Source organism: Poecile atricapillus, chromosome W, assembly GCF_030490865.1.
Source record: "Poecile atricapillus isolate bPoeAtr1 chromosome W, bPoeAtr1.hap1, whole genome shotgun sequence".
NCBI classification, from domain to species: Eukaryota; Metazoa; Chordata; class Aves; order Passeriformes; family Paridae; genus Poecile; species Poecile atricapillus.
Window position 1 is genome coordinate 58,375,227 of NC_081288.1, and position 14,872 is coordinate 58,390,098.

Consider the following 14,872-nt stretch of genomic DNA (forward strand, 5'->3'; position numbering starts at 1 on the left):
ATCTTCTACACAGTCCACAAAACCCCAGGGTTAGATAACATTTGGTGAACTCAAAGTACATGCACTTGTATGTTAGTCTGAAAAATATTTATTTTTCCTAGATATTCTTAAAAACCATTTTACCCAAAGCTTACTTCTCACTTTACATTTTCCTTAGGTGTTTTGACTACTTAGCTTTTATCACTTACCTGCAAAACTTTCTTCCTAATACAAAAAAGGGGAAAAGGAGAAAAATATTAGTATGTATATACAGTCATGATTAAACATTTTTGTTTAAATGTCTCATGTTACTGCTCTACAGATCAGACACTTCTTGAATTAATATATGCTTGGTTTAGTATTAAATTTTGGAGGATATGTGATAAACCCTGTACTATTGAATGTAGAGTTTTGCTGTGGGTAGTAGTAATATTCTGAGTGAAGATTTAATTTCTTTTTTCATTGTTATTATCCTTTCTGTAAGTGTTTTACATCCAGCTCTCTTTGCAGCTCACCCCTGCTTCCAAATGAAGGAACCATCTCTCTTGCAATACAGGGGGTTGGTGGCATGGGGTTTCTTGTGTTAATTTTACAAGGACTGCCACCAGTTAAAAATACCCAGCATTATCATACAAAGAGAAAATATTTTCATTCTACAACCATTCTTCTAACTTCTGTTTTGCTGTAATTTCAAGATACCGTAGGCACAGACAGCTGAAGATGTTTCAGATAAACTTTCTTTTAATATGTTTTCAGAAGCCAGTGTCATGTTTGAGACTTGGACATCTATCTAATATGTCATTATTTGAAAAATAGGAATCAGTGTTGTTGTGTGTTTGTTCATAAAGCACTTTTCTTGAGTATTTGTAAATGAGTATATGCATATTTACATTTGTTAAAAAGCAACTCTGGGCAAAATACTGATTGGTTTTGATCTAAATATTTTGTTAACTGTTTATATCATCCTCACATCTTCTCTGTTTGATTTATTTCTATCATATATGTGGGGTAAAATAATAATTGTTCCTGTGTTTTATATTTTTTGGTTGGTTTATTTGTCAGAAATGTAATATTAATCGAGTAATACAAGGCTTTCATTGCATGTTTTTCTGCAAAAAGTTTGAAGATGTATTGTCTGTAAAATAAACTACTTTCTGTAGATGGCAACAAATGATCTGATGATTTTCTTAGTGACTTGGAGCTTTTTATCTGATTTCATTCATGAAATCGTTCTGAAATGCACATAAAGCTTTATTCTCAGCCATAATCTGGGATTGCTCTTCCAATAGTGATACAAAAAAATTGGTTCCTTTTGGCTTTATAAAGTACCTTAATGTATTTAGTAGAAACTACAGTGTCAAACACTGGTTCTAATTTACCTGCTCAGAAATAATTGTACTGGAAGGGATCTTACTGAAAGTAGTAACATATTGATTACTTCTGGTTTTATAGTATACATTCATATATATATGATGTTTAACTTCCATAGATAAATGTTTTATGCTTTGCTGTGAAAAATACAATATCAGTTTTTCCATGTTTTAGATTAAATAAGATTATGAATCAGGTGGCCATTCAGCGAAAGAAGCATTTTGTTGAACGAGTGCACAGTTACTGGTTGCTTAAAAGACTGTCTAGGAATGGTGTTCCACTCTTGAGAAGGCTGCAGTCCAGTTTACAGTCACAAAGAAATACACAACAGGTATGTGGCATACTTTTTACTTACAAGAAGAAATCAGAAATTTTTATTTTATTAAGTTAAAAAATAAACTAGGAAACCTAGTGTGAAGTGAAAACTTTCTTTTACTCAGGACTGAATAAATTCTTTATGCTGTTCTGAAGTGATATTACCTCTATTGGCAGTTGGGAATTGTCTAATATTTTTTTAAAAGCTGAGATACTAAAAAAAAAAGAAGTGCAGCTTTTTCTTCTGTTTTGCTTAAATGTTTCACAAAAATACTATAATCACAAATATACCATAATAATTCCATTATTCTTTGATAAGTGTTGTTTTTTGGAACTCATTCTTCAGTGTATTGTCAGAGAAAAAATAAAAGTTACTTTATATTCATCAAGAGATGCAAAGCAGATGTCTTATTTGACACTTGAAAAAAATGCGGATTTTAACAGGGTAAAGGGTTAGATAGCTAGTTTGCAGTTTTCAGATTCAGATCTGTGTTGCCCACCTTGTTCGGTAATAACAAAATGCAAGCTCTTGATGAAGTTCAAAGACCTGTTTCAACTTCTGGTTCTGCTTTTGACACAGTCAAGTGGGCTTATAGACAAACACAAGTTTAGTTGTACACTCCTGTGAATAAGTTGCTGAAAAACATCAAAACAGCAACTCCTGGTGGTCTCTTGGTTTCAAGTTGCTGGATGGCTTCAAAATAAGTAAAACTTCTGAATTGTGTAGTTCCATGTGTGAAGCATCATGATGTGGAAATTTTTACTGCATCCCAGTTACTTTTTTTAGTGGAATGGAATGTGTAGGTGGCTGTGTTCTTTCCGGTCTCCTGGCATTTGGCTTCTTGTAAAATACCCTCTAAAACTTAGGAATTAATTTTGTAATAATTTACTTGTATTAAATTGATTTTTTTCCCCTCTCTGAAGTGGAACTGTTATTTTTGTTAGAATTGTATTTCTGTTTGCTGGTTAAGTCATTGATTGATGTAGTCGTAAAAATACTGTGTTCAACACTACTTCCTAATTATTTGTTCTTTCATGTTTATATGTGTCTATTTTTTAGCTTTTCTTGTGGAAAAACTAATTAATAATTTCCAGAATAATTGAGATTGGAAAGGACCATGATAAGGGTGCAACATTTCTATATATTTAAATAATGATTTTTCATAATAAAACCATTATTGTAATTGGTGTTTGATTAAAATAAAATAGGCCTTTGATATGAGCATTTTAAAATTCAATTGCCTGTTTACACTTTGGTACAAACAATATTTCTTTATTTTCTTTTCTAATTTGAGAATGATTCTTAAATAATGAAATAATATATTCTAAATAAATTGAAAGATATTTATATTGGTCTGTTAAAAAAATTGATATTTTGAAAAGTAAAATCTAGTTTCAAGGTGAGCTGAGTATTAAATGATTCTGTTGATGAAAAATGTGTAGTTAGTACTTTTCAGTGAGTAGCAAGTGTCCTGTGTATGACATTGTGTTTTCCATAGCACCTTTAATAGCTGTTTATCAAAGCAGTCATAACTGCAAGGCATTTAATCTATTTTGTTACTCCCAAGTATAAACCAATCTATAATCAAGACAATAAACAGCAGTGGCATAGCTGTTGTGAGAACACCTTAAAAATTTTTAGATAGGCATGAGTATTTTGTCCATTTCAGTCCAGATGGGAAAATTCTTTTTGTTTTATGTGACGTGTCAGAATATCAAGAAACCTACACAGGTTTTTCAGTTCATCAAATAAATATAAAAAGTGATGTAATACAGATTCAGATTTTTTCTTTTTAATTGCTATTTAAACAGAAAAGAAGTGTTACAATGATGAACCAAAACCCTGAAAATTATTTCAGGATGTGTGGTGAAAAGTGGTTTTGATCCCTCTCTCTGGTTTGGTTACTAGAACAAATTTGGCAAAGGGATAGGTCTTCATGATCTAGACTTATTTCCTAATAAATGTGTTTCAGAGTTCAGTTATGGTATGGTTTTGAGGGTTCTAAAAGTTCTAAACTAGGCAAGAAGACCTTGACTGCCTCACTATTTGCAGGAGCAAGGAACTCTCTAAGAGAATGGTTTATGCTCTCACTTCTCTCTCCACCTAGAAATTAAAGAAAGATACTGGAATACTCAAATAGATTTATGTTGTCAGTGTTGTAGTTTTTTTTCCTGAACTTTTAAGAATGCTTGAATGAAAATAAGGCATGAAATAGAAGTGTAGAAGCTTGCTGCTGCAATAGTGATGTTAGTTTAAAGCCACCATTAGAGGAAATAAAAAAATAAAGAAAGAAATAAAAGAAATTAAGAAGGTGCTGATAACTTAAGGTCGCACCTGCACTGAAGATTTCACTTAGAACATAAGTCGCAACCACTAAGTATTTTTTTTTTCTGATTGGCGTACAAGTCCAGCGGAGCATGCTAATAAAACTACTTGTATTGCTCAGGGTCCAGTTTCATCACTGTCATTCTGTTTTTGTTTGTGTCATATTAAGTTACAATCTCTGTAAAGAGTGAGTCTGTTCTCACACATTCACATCCAGCATAAGGAGGGGTATGGTGCTACATTGACAGTGTGCCTGCTGGTATGGAGACACTGGTAGCATACTAATGGTGAGATGAGTTCTCAGTTGCTGCATGTTCTTTGTGTAGACTTAAAAATGTTTTCCTCTTCCCTCAGTATTAATAACTGTATAAGTTTTAGCTTTTCTAAGTAATGCTGTGTTCAGCAAGAACTAAGTCCATTGGAAAATCATGGACTCATAGAATGGTTTGGTGTGGAAGGGTCCTGAAAGATCACCTAGTTCCCACCCTGCTGCTGTGGACAGGAGCAGCTTCCACTAGACTAGGTTACTGAATGCCCCACCCAACCTGACCTTGAACACTGTCAGGGATGGGGCATTAACAGCTTCTCTGGGCAATCTCTTCCAGTGTCTCACCACTCTCACAGTCAAGATTTTCTTCCTAACATCTTATCTCAGTTTCCCTTCTTTCAGTTTGAACTCATTGCTCCTTGTCCTATCCAGTACAGTTCCTGATGAAAAGTCCCTCTCCAAATAAGAATTTCTTAGTAAGTTTTTCTTGTGTCATCAGCCAAATGAAACTTGGTGGCTCTCAGAACAGTTTTAAAAAGAAAGACTGGGAAGAAGAGCTTTCCTACCAGAAAGTTAGTAGAAACTTTCTGTGTCAAAGAATTGGAGGCTTGCTATTAATCCCCAAGACAGAGTGCCATTCAGAAAGGGTAGTGTTTGAGTGCAGAAAAAAAAACCAGGCAGGCAGGGTGCTCTTGATATTTTGAGTCTCATCACCACATTGACAAGTATGTACCTTTTATAGGGAAGGAAATTGGTAAAACAACTGATTCAGAGAAAAGATTTTAATTTTATTCGAGTGCAACTACACTTTGAGGTTCAGACAAGTACTTAAGTGTCTGCTTTAACATTATTTTTTCTTGCTGTATTTAAGTTTCCTGACCTGCCCTAGAACTAGTACTCTTTGTTGACTTAACTTTCATTAGGCTTGGTTCCCCAGTTTCTTAAATTATGCGGTTACATAAGGCAAGAGAGCACTCTGAATGTTAGCAAGCAAAGGGAAGACAAGCCTTCTACATCTGGCAGTTTAATTTTGGTTCTGAAAAACAGTAGAACTGAAAAAAAATAGTACAGCTGAGAGTTGGGTTGCATTTCCATGCATGAGTTTTTTACTCACAGATGATGTGGTTTAGGAGAGCAGCAGATAGTGGCAGTGTAGGCTTCTTATTACAGTGAGTCTCTTGAGAATTTTAAGGAATTGAAGATTATTGAAAATATTAATATTCTTTTCTATCAAAATTTACTTTCAACTATTCTGACCCCAGCAGTTAAATTATCTTGTGTCTATGTAAAGATTTAATGCTTTAAAAGAAATGAAAACTGTCAGTTGTAATAGTCACTGGGAAATGGAACTAGAGGTTTCTAGCTCCAGTTTTTAGGTAGTTTTCTTTTTGTTGTTTTTTTTTGTTGCTTTTTGTTTGTTTGTTGTTTTGTGTTGTTGTTTTTCTTGTTGAAAAGAGGAACAAAGGGTTGTTTCCAGATTACTATATTCTAGTGCAGAAATAGTTGATATTTTAAGTATTTCAACTTCAGTGAAGTCAGAGATTTGAATAAAACTAAGCTTTATCTTTACAAAGTATATAAATCAATTATATACAATGAAGGTGTTAGAATTATAGCACTAGCAAATCTGTTGGATAATCTTCCAAGTTTTGTAATTGTATTTTTAGAGGCAACTATCTGAAGAATTGCACAAGCTTCCTTTAGAGGACCTATGGTACTTCTGAATTATTCTTCTCTTACAGAATTTATGGCTTTAGTGTAATAATTTGTAATGTTGTTTGTTGTTCATCTGCTTAGCCACTTTCCTTTATTCCTCTGTGTTCTCTATATGGAAGCTGATGAAATTTGCTGGTTTTGTTTTAGCTTTTAGAACACCCTCTGAGATCACTTAAGTGTATATTGCATTATACTAGTTACGGACAAGCATGCGAAGTTTTGGGTATCTCTCAGAGATGCTTTTATAAAGTAGTCATTTTTCAAATGTGATAAATTTCCAAAGCAGATGTTTCTTTTGTGCACTTGGTAGTAATATCAGGAATTCACTCTCTCGATGGCCTCATTTCTAGTGAATTACCAGTACCATTTGAATCCTATAAGTCGTGTTCTAGTATCCTCCCTTTTCCTTACGAAAAATAGTAAAGGCAAACAAACATTCTGGGCTTTGTGGGTACAAATCAATCTAAATACCGCAAATGTTTAAATATTACTTACTCTGAAAAATATGTAAATTAAATTCTTTCATCCATTTTCCAAAAGGGTGTGTTGCTGCATTATTACCTGCAGAACCATTTGAAGCTACTATATTTTCTAATAAACATTTTTCATTTCCTGTCCTCACAAGCCATAATTACTTCGTTTTGTTAGAAGTGTGTCCTAGTTCTGCTGGGTATGAGGGAGGTGGACTGTGTTGACCACATCAGTAATTTGTTTCTACCAGGCTGGAGTTTCTGAAGAAACTGGTGGTGTTCACCTAATTCAGATTTTGATGCAAAAAATCCTGTATTGTATTTTGCAGCTTGTTGTAATTCTCAGTTGCTGTTTGCTGTGTTACTTCTTCTGATGTCAATAGCCATTGCCATAGGATATAGTTTAGGTTTTGTTTTCAATTAGACCCTCAAGTAACTCTGGAAGATACCCTGACCACAGGTTTTCTGTTGTTGCAGTATGAAGCTTATGAGCAGGTGCCATAACTATAAGACAGTAGTTTCTCCTTTCATGTGCATACATTTTGTAATTGTATAGAACTATCTTATTAAAAGAGATATGCATCTTTTATTTCATGAAAACATTTTGATTCTTTTCTTAGAGGGAAGATGATGAAGAAATGCAAGCCTTAAAGGAAAAATTGAAGTACTGGCAAAGGCTGCGTCACGATCTTGAAAGAGCACGTTTATTGATAGAACTTATACGTAAGCGTGAAAAATTAAAAAGAGAACAGGTAAATGGAGCACCTTTTAATTTGGTGAAACTTTTCTGAAGGGAAGATAATTTAAGTATTTTCGCACACAGTTTTTTCAGTAAAAGGACAGCTGTATTTTAATCTGTGCATAGGGTCAAGTAGCATATATGCGTGCTGTGCATCCAAACTATTTAAAATATAAAAAATTTTCATAGAATCATAGAATGTCTTGGGTTAAAAGGAACATGAAGGATCATATAGTCCATATATAGGATCAACTAGATCAGATTAACCTGTCCAACCTAACCTTCAGTTTTTCCAGGAATAAGGCATCTACCACATCTCTGGACAACCTGTTGTTCCAATGCTTAATCCTCATTGTAAAAAATTCCTTCCTTATACGTAGTCTGAATCTTTTAGTTTAAAGCTGTTACCCCTTGTCCTGTCATTACAGGCCCTACTAATCAGTTTGTCTCCATCTTTCTTATAAAGCCCCGTTAAATATTGAGAGGCTGCAATAAAGTCTCACTTGGGCCCTCTCTTCTTCAGGGTGGACAGCCCCATTTCTCTCAGCCTTTCTTCATAGGAGAGCTCCACTCTGATCATATTTGTGTGTCGTTCTGGTGTGCTTTCTGGAATTCTATGCGTCATTCATATACATTCATGTATCACTAGCTTTACACGTGTATTATTATTTATATGCATGTATTTTACCTATGTGTGTTTGCTTATACTTTATTTCATGTTTATATTATATGTATGTACGCACACCTTTAATCTTCCATTAAGAATTTACTTTAGCCATAGCAAGACTGTTTAATTGCTGATAATTGCTGAAAATTAAGCTACAGCGGAACTGAAGTAGTGTAAAAAATAAAGAAATTCTGAAGGATGTTCAAGTATTTGAAGATGTTGATTCTGTTTTTTGAAATACTTTTCTTGGAATTTATGTAGAGCACTGTTTTTCCAATTACTCTTTGTTTTGGTCTTATGTAGCTTGTGAATCAGATTCTCTTTTTATACTTCAAATGTAGCAGTACGACTGAAATTTAATTTGAAACTGATTTAGCTGAAAACTGATGTCAGATAAATGCCAACTGATGATATTGAAAGTAGTACTAAACTCATTTATTTAAATGTACTTTTTATCTTATCTAAAATACTATACTATTGCTGCTAAACAACTTTAATGCAATATGTTAATGAAAAATGCTCAGTTGGATAACTGTTACTTCTTTAGGTCAAGATTGAGCAGGTTACTATGGAACTTCAGCTTATTCCATTCACTGTACTACTGCGATCGGTTCTGGATCAGCTGCAGGAAAAGGATTCTGCTCGTATATTTGCTCAGCCAGTGAACCTTAAAGAGGTATGTTTGCAGCTGTGCTTCCTGATGTTTACATGTGTCTTGGTGGCACTTAAGTACGAGAAACAAGTCATTACATGCAGAGTTAGCAGTGTTACCTTTTAATCTTTATTCTGATAATTAACATGAGTTATGGTTTACTGCTGTGAAGCCTTTTTATGTTTATATACCAAAATAATTTATTGGAAATACCTGTTTGGAATGTTGGGTACATACTGATACTTTTTAGTAAGATGATTTTGGTAAAGCAAATTCTAATGTTATCAAAAATTGCAGTGCAGTTACTATGTTCTTACTTGAAGGTGAAATAGACTTAGAATACGCATGTGTGCATATACATATACTGCATACCCGTCTTTTTATTATACGTAGAATCTTTCAGGTTGAAAAAGACTGCCAAGATCTTCAAGTGCAGTCTTTGACCTAATAACCACCATGCTGACAAAACCGTATCGCAAAATGCCGCACCCGTTTGTTTTGAATACTTCCGTGGGTGGCGACTGCAGCACTTCCTTGGGGTGCCTGTTCAATTATTAACCACTCTTTCAGTGTAGAAATCTTTCCTAGTATCCAACCTGAACTGCCCCTGGCACAACTTGAGGCCATTTTCCCTGTCACTAGTTGCCTGGAAGTAGGAGTACATAAAACCACAGAATTCCCAAGAAAAAGTAATTTTAGCATCTCAGTAGAGCTCAAACTTGTTACCTGAGATGCAGAACATTGTAATATGTAAACTTTCGTTGGCATGCAGATGTTTGTAATATCAAGATGTGCAATTCTAAGTTACATTTTTTTATTTCTTGTATTGAGGTGTTACAAAATATGTTTTAAAAGTGGATCAGTTAGTAACTAATGTTACTTCATCTGTAATAAAATAATTTTACCCATTTGTGTTTTAAATATTTATTCAAAGGTTCCAGACTATTTGGATCATATTAAACATCCTATGGATTTCTCCACCATGCGAAAACGGTTAGAAGCGCAAGGGTATAAAAACCTCACTGAGTTTGAGGAAGACTTCAATCTGATCATAGATAACTGTATGAAATACAATGCAAAAGATACAATATTTTATAGAGCTGCAGTGCGGTTAAGAGATCAAGGAGGTGTAGTTCTCAGGCAAGCCAGGCGAGATGCTGAAGGAATTGGTTATAACAATGAAACTGGAATGCACTTACCAGAACGGCCTAAACTTGAGTCACCCCAACCTTTCTCTTGGGAAGATGGTAAGATGTTTTTGAATTACTTTTGAAGGTTGCATATTTTATTGCACACAGCATGTATGTTCCATACTGATGCTTAGGATTGTTGCTGTTCAGTTTGCTAACTAGATTCTCCACCCCACATTAAAGACATTGTTTGAAAGAGTCTGATGTTTCTATTCTCTTCTATGCCATTAGACATAAATGCTGTCTGGATTCTGATTTTGGCAGTGTCAGTCTAATTTAACAATTTATGCAGAAAAGGTTTTTAAGTTGAGTGCTTTCTTTCACGTGATTGTTTATGCTTCTAAGACATGGAAAATGAATACCAGTGTTCATAAACTTAAGCGGATTGCTAAATATCTTACTCAAAAAATTGAGCACGTTTATAATACTAGGATTTTTTATTTTTTTTTTTGACATACACATGAGGTTTTCTAAGGTCTGGCAGTGCAGGAGAATAATTAATACATTTCTTTTGTAACCATAATTTTGTCCTTTTCTTTAACGAGATAGAATTCATCTGTTAGAGTGGAAAGGATTAATTATGTCTTCCTTCTGACCTTTTACTTCTTTGCTCTACTAAGTTTTTTTGAGCAAAATGCTAATTAAGAAAAACAGTAAATATATAGTAGGAATTATTTTCAGTATTTCTGACAGTAATCTAAATAGGTTTTTGACAGTATTTTTTTTATTTTGGCATGTGAATTTAATTTTTTTCCTCCTGTTGGTATTATTATTATTATTATTTCCCAGAAACATTCTGGGAAACGCTAACACGTTTTCAATTGTACATGTTTTGACTCCAGTGGATAGGTTACTGAATCCTGCAAACAGAGCACATATGTCCTTGGAAGAACAGCTGAGAGAGCTGCTAGAAAAACTTGATCTCACCTGTGCAATGAAATCCAGTGGGTCAAGGAGCAAAAGGGCAAAGCTGTTAAAGAAAGAAATCAGCATTATTCGCAACAAACTCAGTCAGCAACACAACCAAGCTCCTCAAATAGAATCAGGTATTGGAAGTTTCGAAGAAGAAAGTGCAGCATTAGAACAAGACGGAGAAGAAGAAGGTAAGATTGTAAACCAGGTTTAAATGCGTACTGTTCTGAACCACAGTCAGGTGCTGTGATATGAGTAATAGTGTGAATTAAAGAATTTGATAAATGATAATTAATTAAATTTAAAATACTGATTTTAATATTAAAATAATAGTTTTAAAACATTAAAATAACTGGTTAATCACAACAAATATTTTAAGAATAGAATGATCTTCTCAATAAGAAACCTCCCTCTTATTTTTCATGGTAGCAAGGCTTTAAAAACATAGGTGTTGAAAAATGAAAGTACAAATAATCTCATATGAAAAACAGTCAGAAATGCCAAGTGGAAAATATATTTGTACTTTTGGAAATACATTTAAACATCAGAAAATGTATTAGGGATCATGTGAGCCTAGGTTAATGGTAATGAAGACTCTGGCTGTTGTTACTGTGTTTGTAGCCTTTTTTATTCACTGCTCTAAGGAGGAGGGTGGGTAGGCTTTGGAGTTATTTATTTATCTATTTTAAATACAGCTAACTACTGATAAGATTTAACAAATTTCATGTTGTAGAATCAAGTCAGCCATATCTGCCCAGCTCTTCCCCTTTTGCTTCTCTTCCTCCTCAAAACATTTATCTCAGAGCTGTCTACTTTTGGCTAATTGCCATGGTTTCAATGCGAGCAGTGTGCTGGAAGGACTAACTTCATATTTTAATTAAATATCACATTTGCATTTTTTAGCTTCTAATTGAGTTTCTGAGGTTTTTATTGCTCATTTTTAAATGATGCAAAAAAATCTGTCACTCAAATAAGAATTCTCTTGACTTTATTTCATGATTAGCTCTAAGAAACTAAACTTTTTCCTTAGGAGAGTTAGAAATGTGTTTAATTTTTGAATAAGTGCATTGAATAGGAGGAGGAAAGAGGGGAAAGTGGAAGCATGGTAATAAATAAAATCGTCTCTATTTTCTGTGGCTTTATGCTATCAAAATTTTTGAAAGGTGAAGTCAATAAAATGGTTGTCCTTAACTGCCATTCAAACAGGCACTTAGTGTTTAATTCCAAATATAGAATTTGCTGGAGATTTGAGCATTGGTAGAAAAAGCATACATGAGTCAACACATTATCTTGTTCTGAGGCTTTTAAGTGTTCTCAAAATGTTTAATGCTTTGTGTTTTTTAAATTTGGGTATCTTTTAATCTTCAAGTGATGATGGTGTTATAGTTCTTTAGGAATGTGGGGTTTGGCACCTAATGAGTCCACAACATTTTTTGATTTATAGCTTAACGTTTTTATGTCATAGCCTTTCACTTCAGCTATTTTTTGCGAGAAAAGTAGTCCAAAGTGAGCAGTAGTGGTTTTCTTATATTTACAGTATGCTTTTTAAATAAAACATGATGAAAGGCATGATGCAGGGTTGATTGATATGGTTGTTACGGTTCTGATCTAGTGGAGAGTAATAATAATTGGTTCAAATTTCAGTTTTCAAATGGAAGGTACATAAAAGAGTAAAGAAAATAAATTGCCCAAAAAAAGACAAGAAAAGTATTAAAATCTTGTGCCCAGGATCTCTACAGGAGCTGACTTTGATAGAGCTGTGAATTATACCCTTGCAATTCTGTTTCTTTGATTACATGAAAAATACAGTACCAGAATAACCCCATGAAATTTAGGTTTTATTTCTAAATAATTCTCAAGTGGTTTTATGTTCTTAAATCTTTCTGCAAATATTTTCTAATTAGTTGTAAGAAAATCAGAATTTGCTCACAAAGAAAGTCCCCTTGGAGATTTCAAAGTACAGGATTTTTTAATGGCTGGTAGTTTAAATGTGCTTATCTGACTGTACGTTTCATTCTACAGTCTTCCTGAAATACTAATTACCAATTCTAAAACCTGTGTGCCTTCAAATGATCTAAACACAGTTACACTGTATTTTAAAAACAGGTATTTTTAACATGAACTATGCTATTGTTTGATTAAACCTTAAAGAATGAGGTAAATATTTTTCTGCACTTAAAAATCATTGATTTCCAAGTGAACATTGCTGTGCCAAAACCAAACAAAATAAACTGCAAATAGAGAACTTAAACACTTGGGGGTTCTACACCTTTCTTCAGGTAGCATAGAAAATTTAACTAAGTCTAAATATTTTATGTGATAGCATAAATAGTACATTAGTGTTATCCAGTTACTCCAGAATAAGTATTTCCTTTCTTGTATTCTTTTGGAAGCTAGAAAGATTTTAACATCTTTTTGAGTTGATAGTTATGAGTTAGGACATCCTTCTGTTTGTTTTAGGGTATGTTGAAATAGTAGAATGTTTATTTTCTTTCCTATTACTTGTGATGAAAAACCAAAACTACTTTTATACACTCACTGTCCTATCTCTGTTGTCTTTTCCCAGCATGGATTTAGTAGAATTGAGTGGGACATGATCATACTAAAATAAATTAAAATGTGTGTGGGTGGAAAGGGCCTGGAGAAAAACGGTAGAAGGTGTTTCTTCTGATTTTTCATATCAAATCTGTATTATCAAGTGAGATATTTGTTAACCAGTGTCTAATCAAGCTGCAGGATTTTGGGGATGTTGGGTTTTTCTTCCCCATTTTTATTACTTTTTCTTTTTGGTAGATAAAACTGGCCAAAACTGTAAAAAGGCTTTACAAATCATGTCCTTGTGTAGATTATGTAACACATTCTAGTTCATTCAAGTAGAACAGGTTACAAGTTGGTTTTTTTTTAATTGGTTAGCTGATAAAGTTTTTCATAGGCAGGGGTAAGGTGAATACTGATAAGGTGAAATAGATAAAAACATGCGTTATCAAAAATTTACTTGAATGGCAGTATAGTTGTATTTAACAAATAATCATCCACCACCCCAACTTTCTAATGAAAAAATAGATTTTGTAGTTTTTAGTTAATGAACTAACATAACTGCATGAGAAGGAAAAAAGTATTTATCCAGGTATAAGTTGTTAATACCAACTATAGACATCTTTTCTACCCCTGTTACATTCCCACTATAAAAGTAGGAGCTACTAACTAGGACAGATTGTTGCTAGATAAGTTTTGGTTTTAAAATGTTATGCTTTGTTTCCAGACAAAAATTTATTTGGTGGGCTGCACATTTATAGTGAGTTTTATAATAGACTTTATAACTACAGGTTTTCAAAAATCACACTCTATTTATAATTTTTTCAGGAGATAAATCTCCCCCTAAACTTGAACCATCAGATGCATTACCTCTTCCTTCAAACTTGGAGACTAATTCAGAACCACCAACCCTCAAACCAGTAGAACTCAATCCAGAGCAGAGTAAGCTTTACAAAAGAGTAAAATTTGATAATGAATTATATAGCACTTCCATTCAGAAAGAAATAAATGGACACACTCCAGAACACTTACTTGACAGTAATCTCAATGAGTCGACTGTTTCTGCTGTAGCTGAGTCATCAACTGATGTAAACAGACGTACATCCATTCTCTTCTGCAAATCGAAAAGTATAAGCCCCCAAAAGTCTGCAAAGAACACTGAAACCCAGCCAACTTCTCCACAGCTAGGGACCAAAACCTTTTTGTCTGTAGTCCTTCCAAGGTTGGAGACACTTCTGCACCCAAGGAAAAGATCAAGGAGTGCATGTGGAGATTCTGAGGTTGATGATGAGTCCCCTGTAAAGCGCTTGGATACAGGTAAATGTTTACAAAACTTATTTGAATGGATGCATCTGGAAAGTTAACATACCTGTTAATTTTTACGTACGCGTGATTGCTAATCTTCAGATATTAGCATGTGAAACAGGTTGTCCTCACTGTTGAGTAGTTACAGTTCAAAAAATTATTATTCATTTTTTTGTTGGCCCTTGACAATTAGACTTACTGAACCAAGTTTGGGTTCTTTAGTTTCATGATGCAGTTTTTTAAGATTACATGTATGGGTGTATATGAAACCTCTAGGAAAGATGAATCGGCTGCTTTTTTTCAAATTCCCTGTTAAATTACACAGAAACTTGATGTATGATGCCAAAACTTGAAGCCTTGTGAGCAGCAGCATAAAAAAATACTTGTGCCATGTATGATTTCATTTTGCTGAGTGTTACTCCAAGTG

General features: G+C 33.8%; 1 protein-coding gene across 7 annotated transcripts in view; it reads left to right on the forward strand.

Annotated features, from left to right (window-relative positions):
* LOC131591727 (bromodomain-containing protein 1) overlaps positions 1-14,872 on the forward strand; it is a 55,220-nt gene that overhangs the window by 15,685 nt on the left and 24,663 nt on the right. For 4 of the 7 annotated variants that reach the window (XM_058862716.1, XM_058862715.1, XM_058862719.1 and 1 more), the window contains exons 3-8: positions 1,525-1,681; positions 7,066-7,197; positions 8,399-8,527; positions 9,438-9,750; positions 10,536-10,796; positions 13,969-14,457. In XM_058862716.1, the coding sequence (XP_058718699.1) occupies positions 1,525-1,681; positions 7,066-7,197; positions 8,399-8,527; positions 9,438-9,750; positions 10,536-10,796; positions 13,969-14,457 (1,481 nt within the window). The remainder of the gene's footprint in view (positions 1-1,524; positions 1,682-7,065; positions 7,198-8,398; positions 8,528-9,437; positions 9,751-10,535; positions 10,797-13,968; positions 14,458-14,872) is intronic. The other 3 variants (XM_058862717.1, XM_058862718.1, XM_058862720.1) reach the window with 3 other exon arrangements.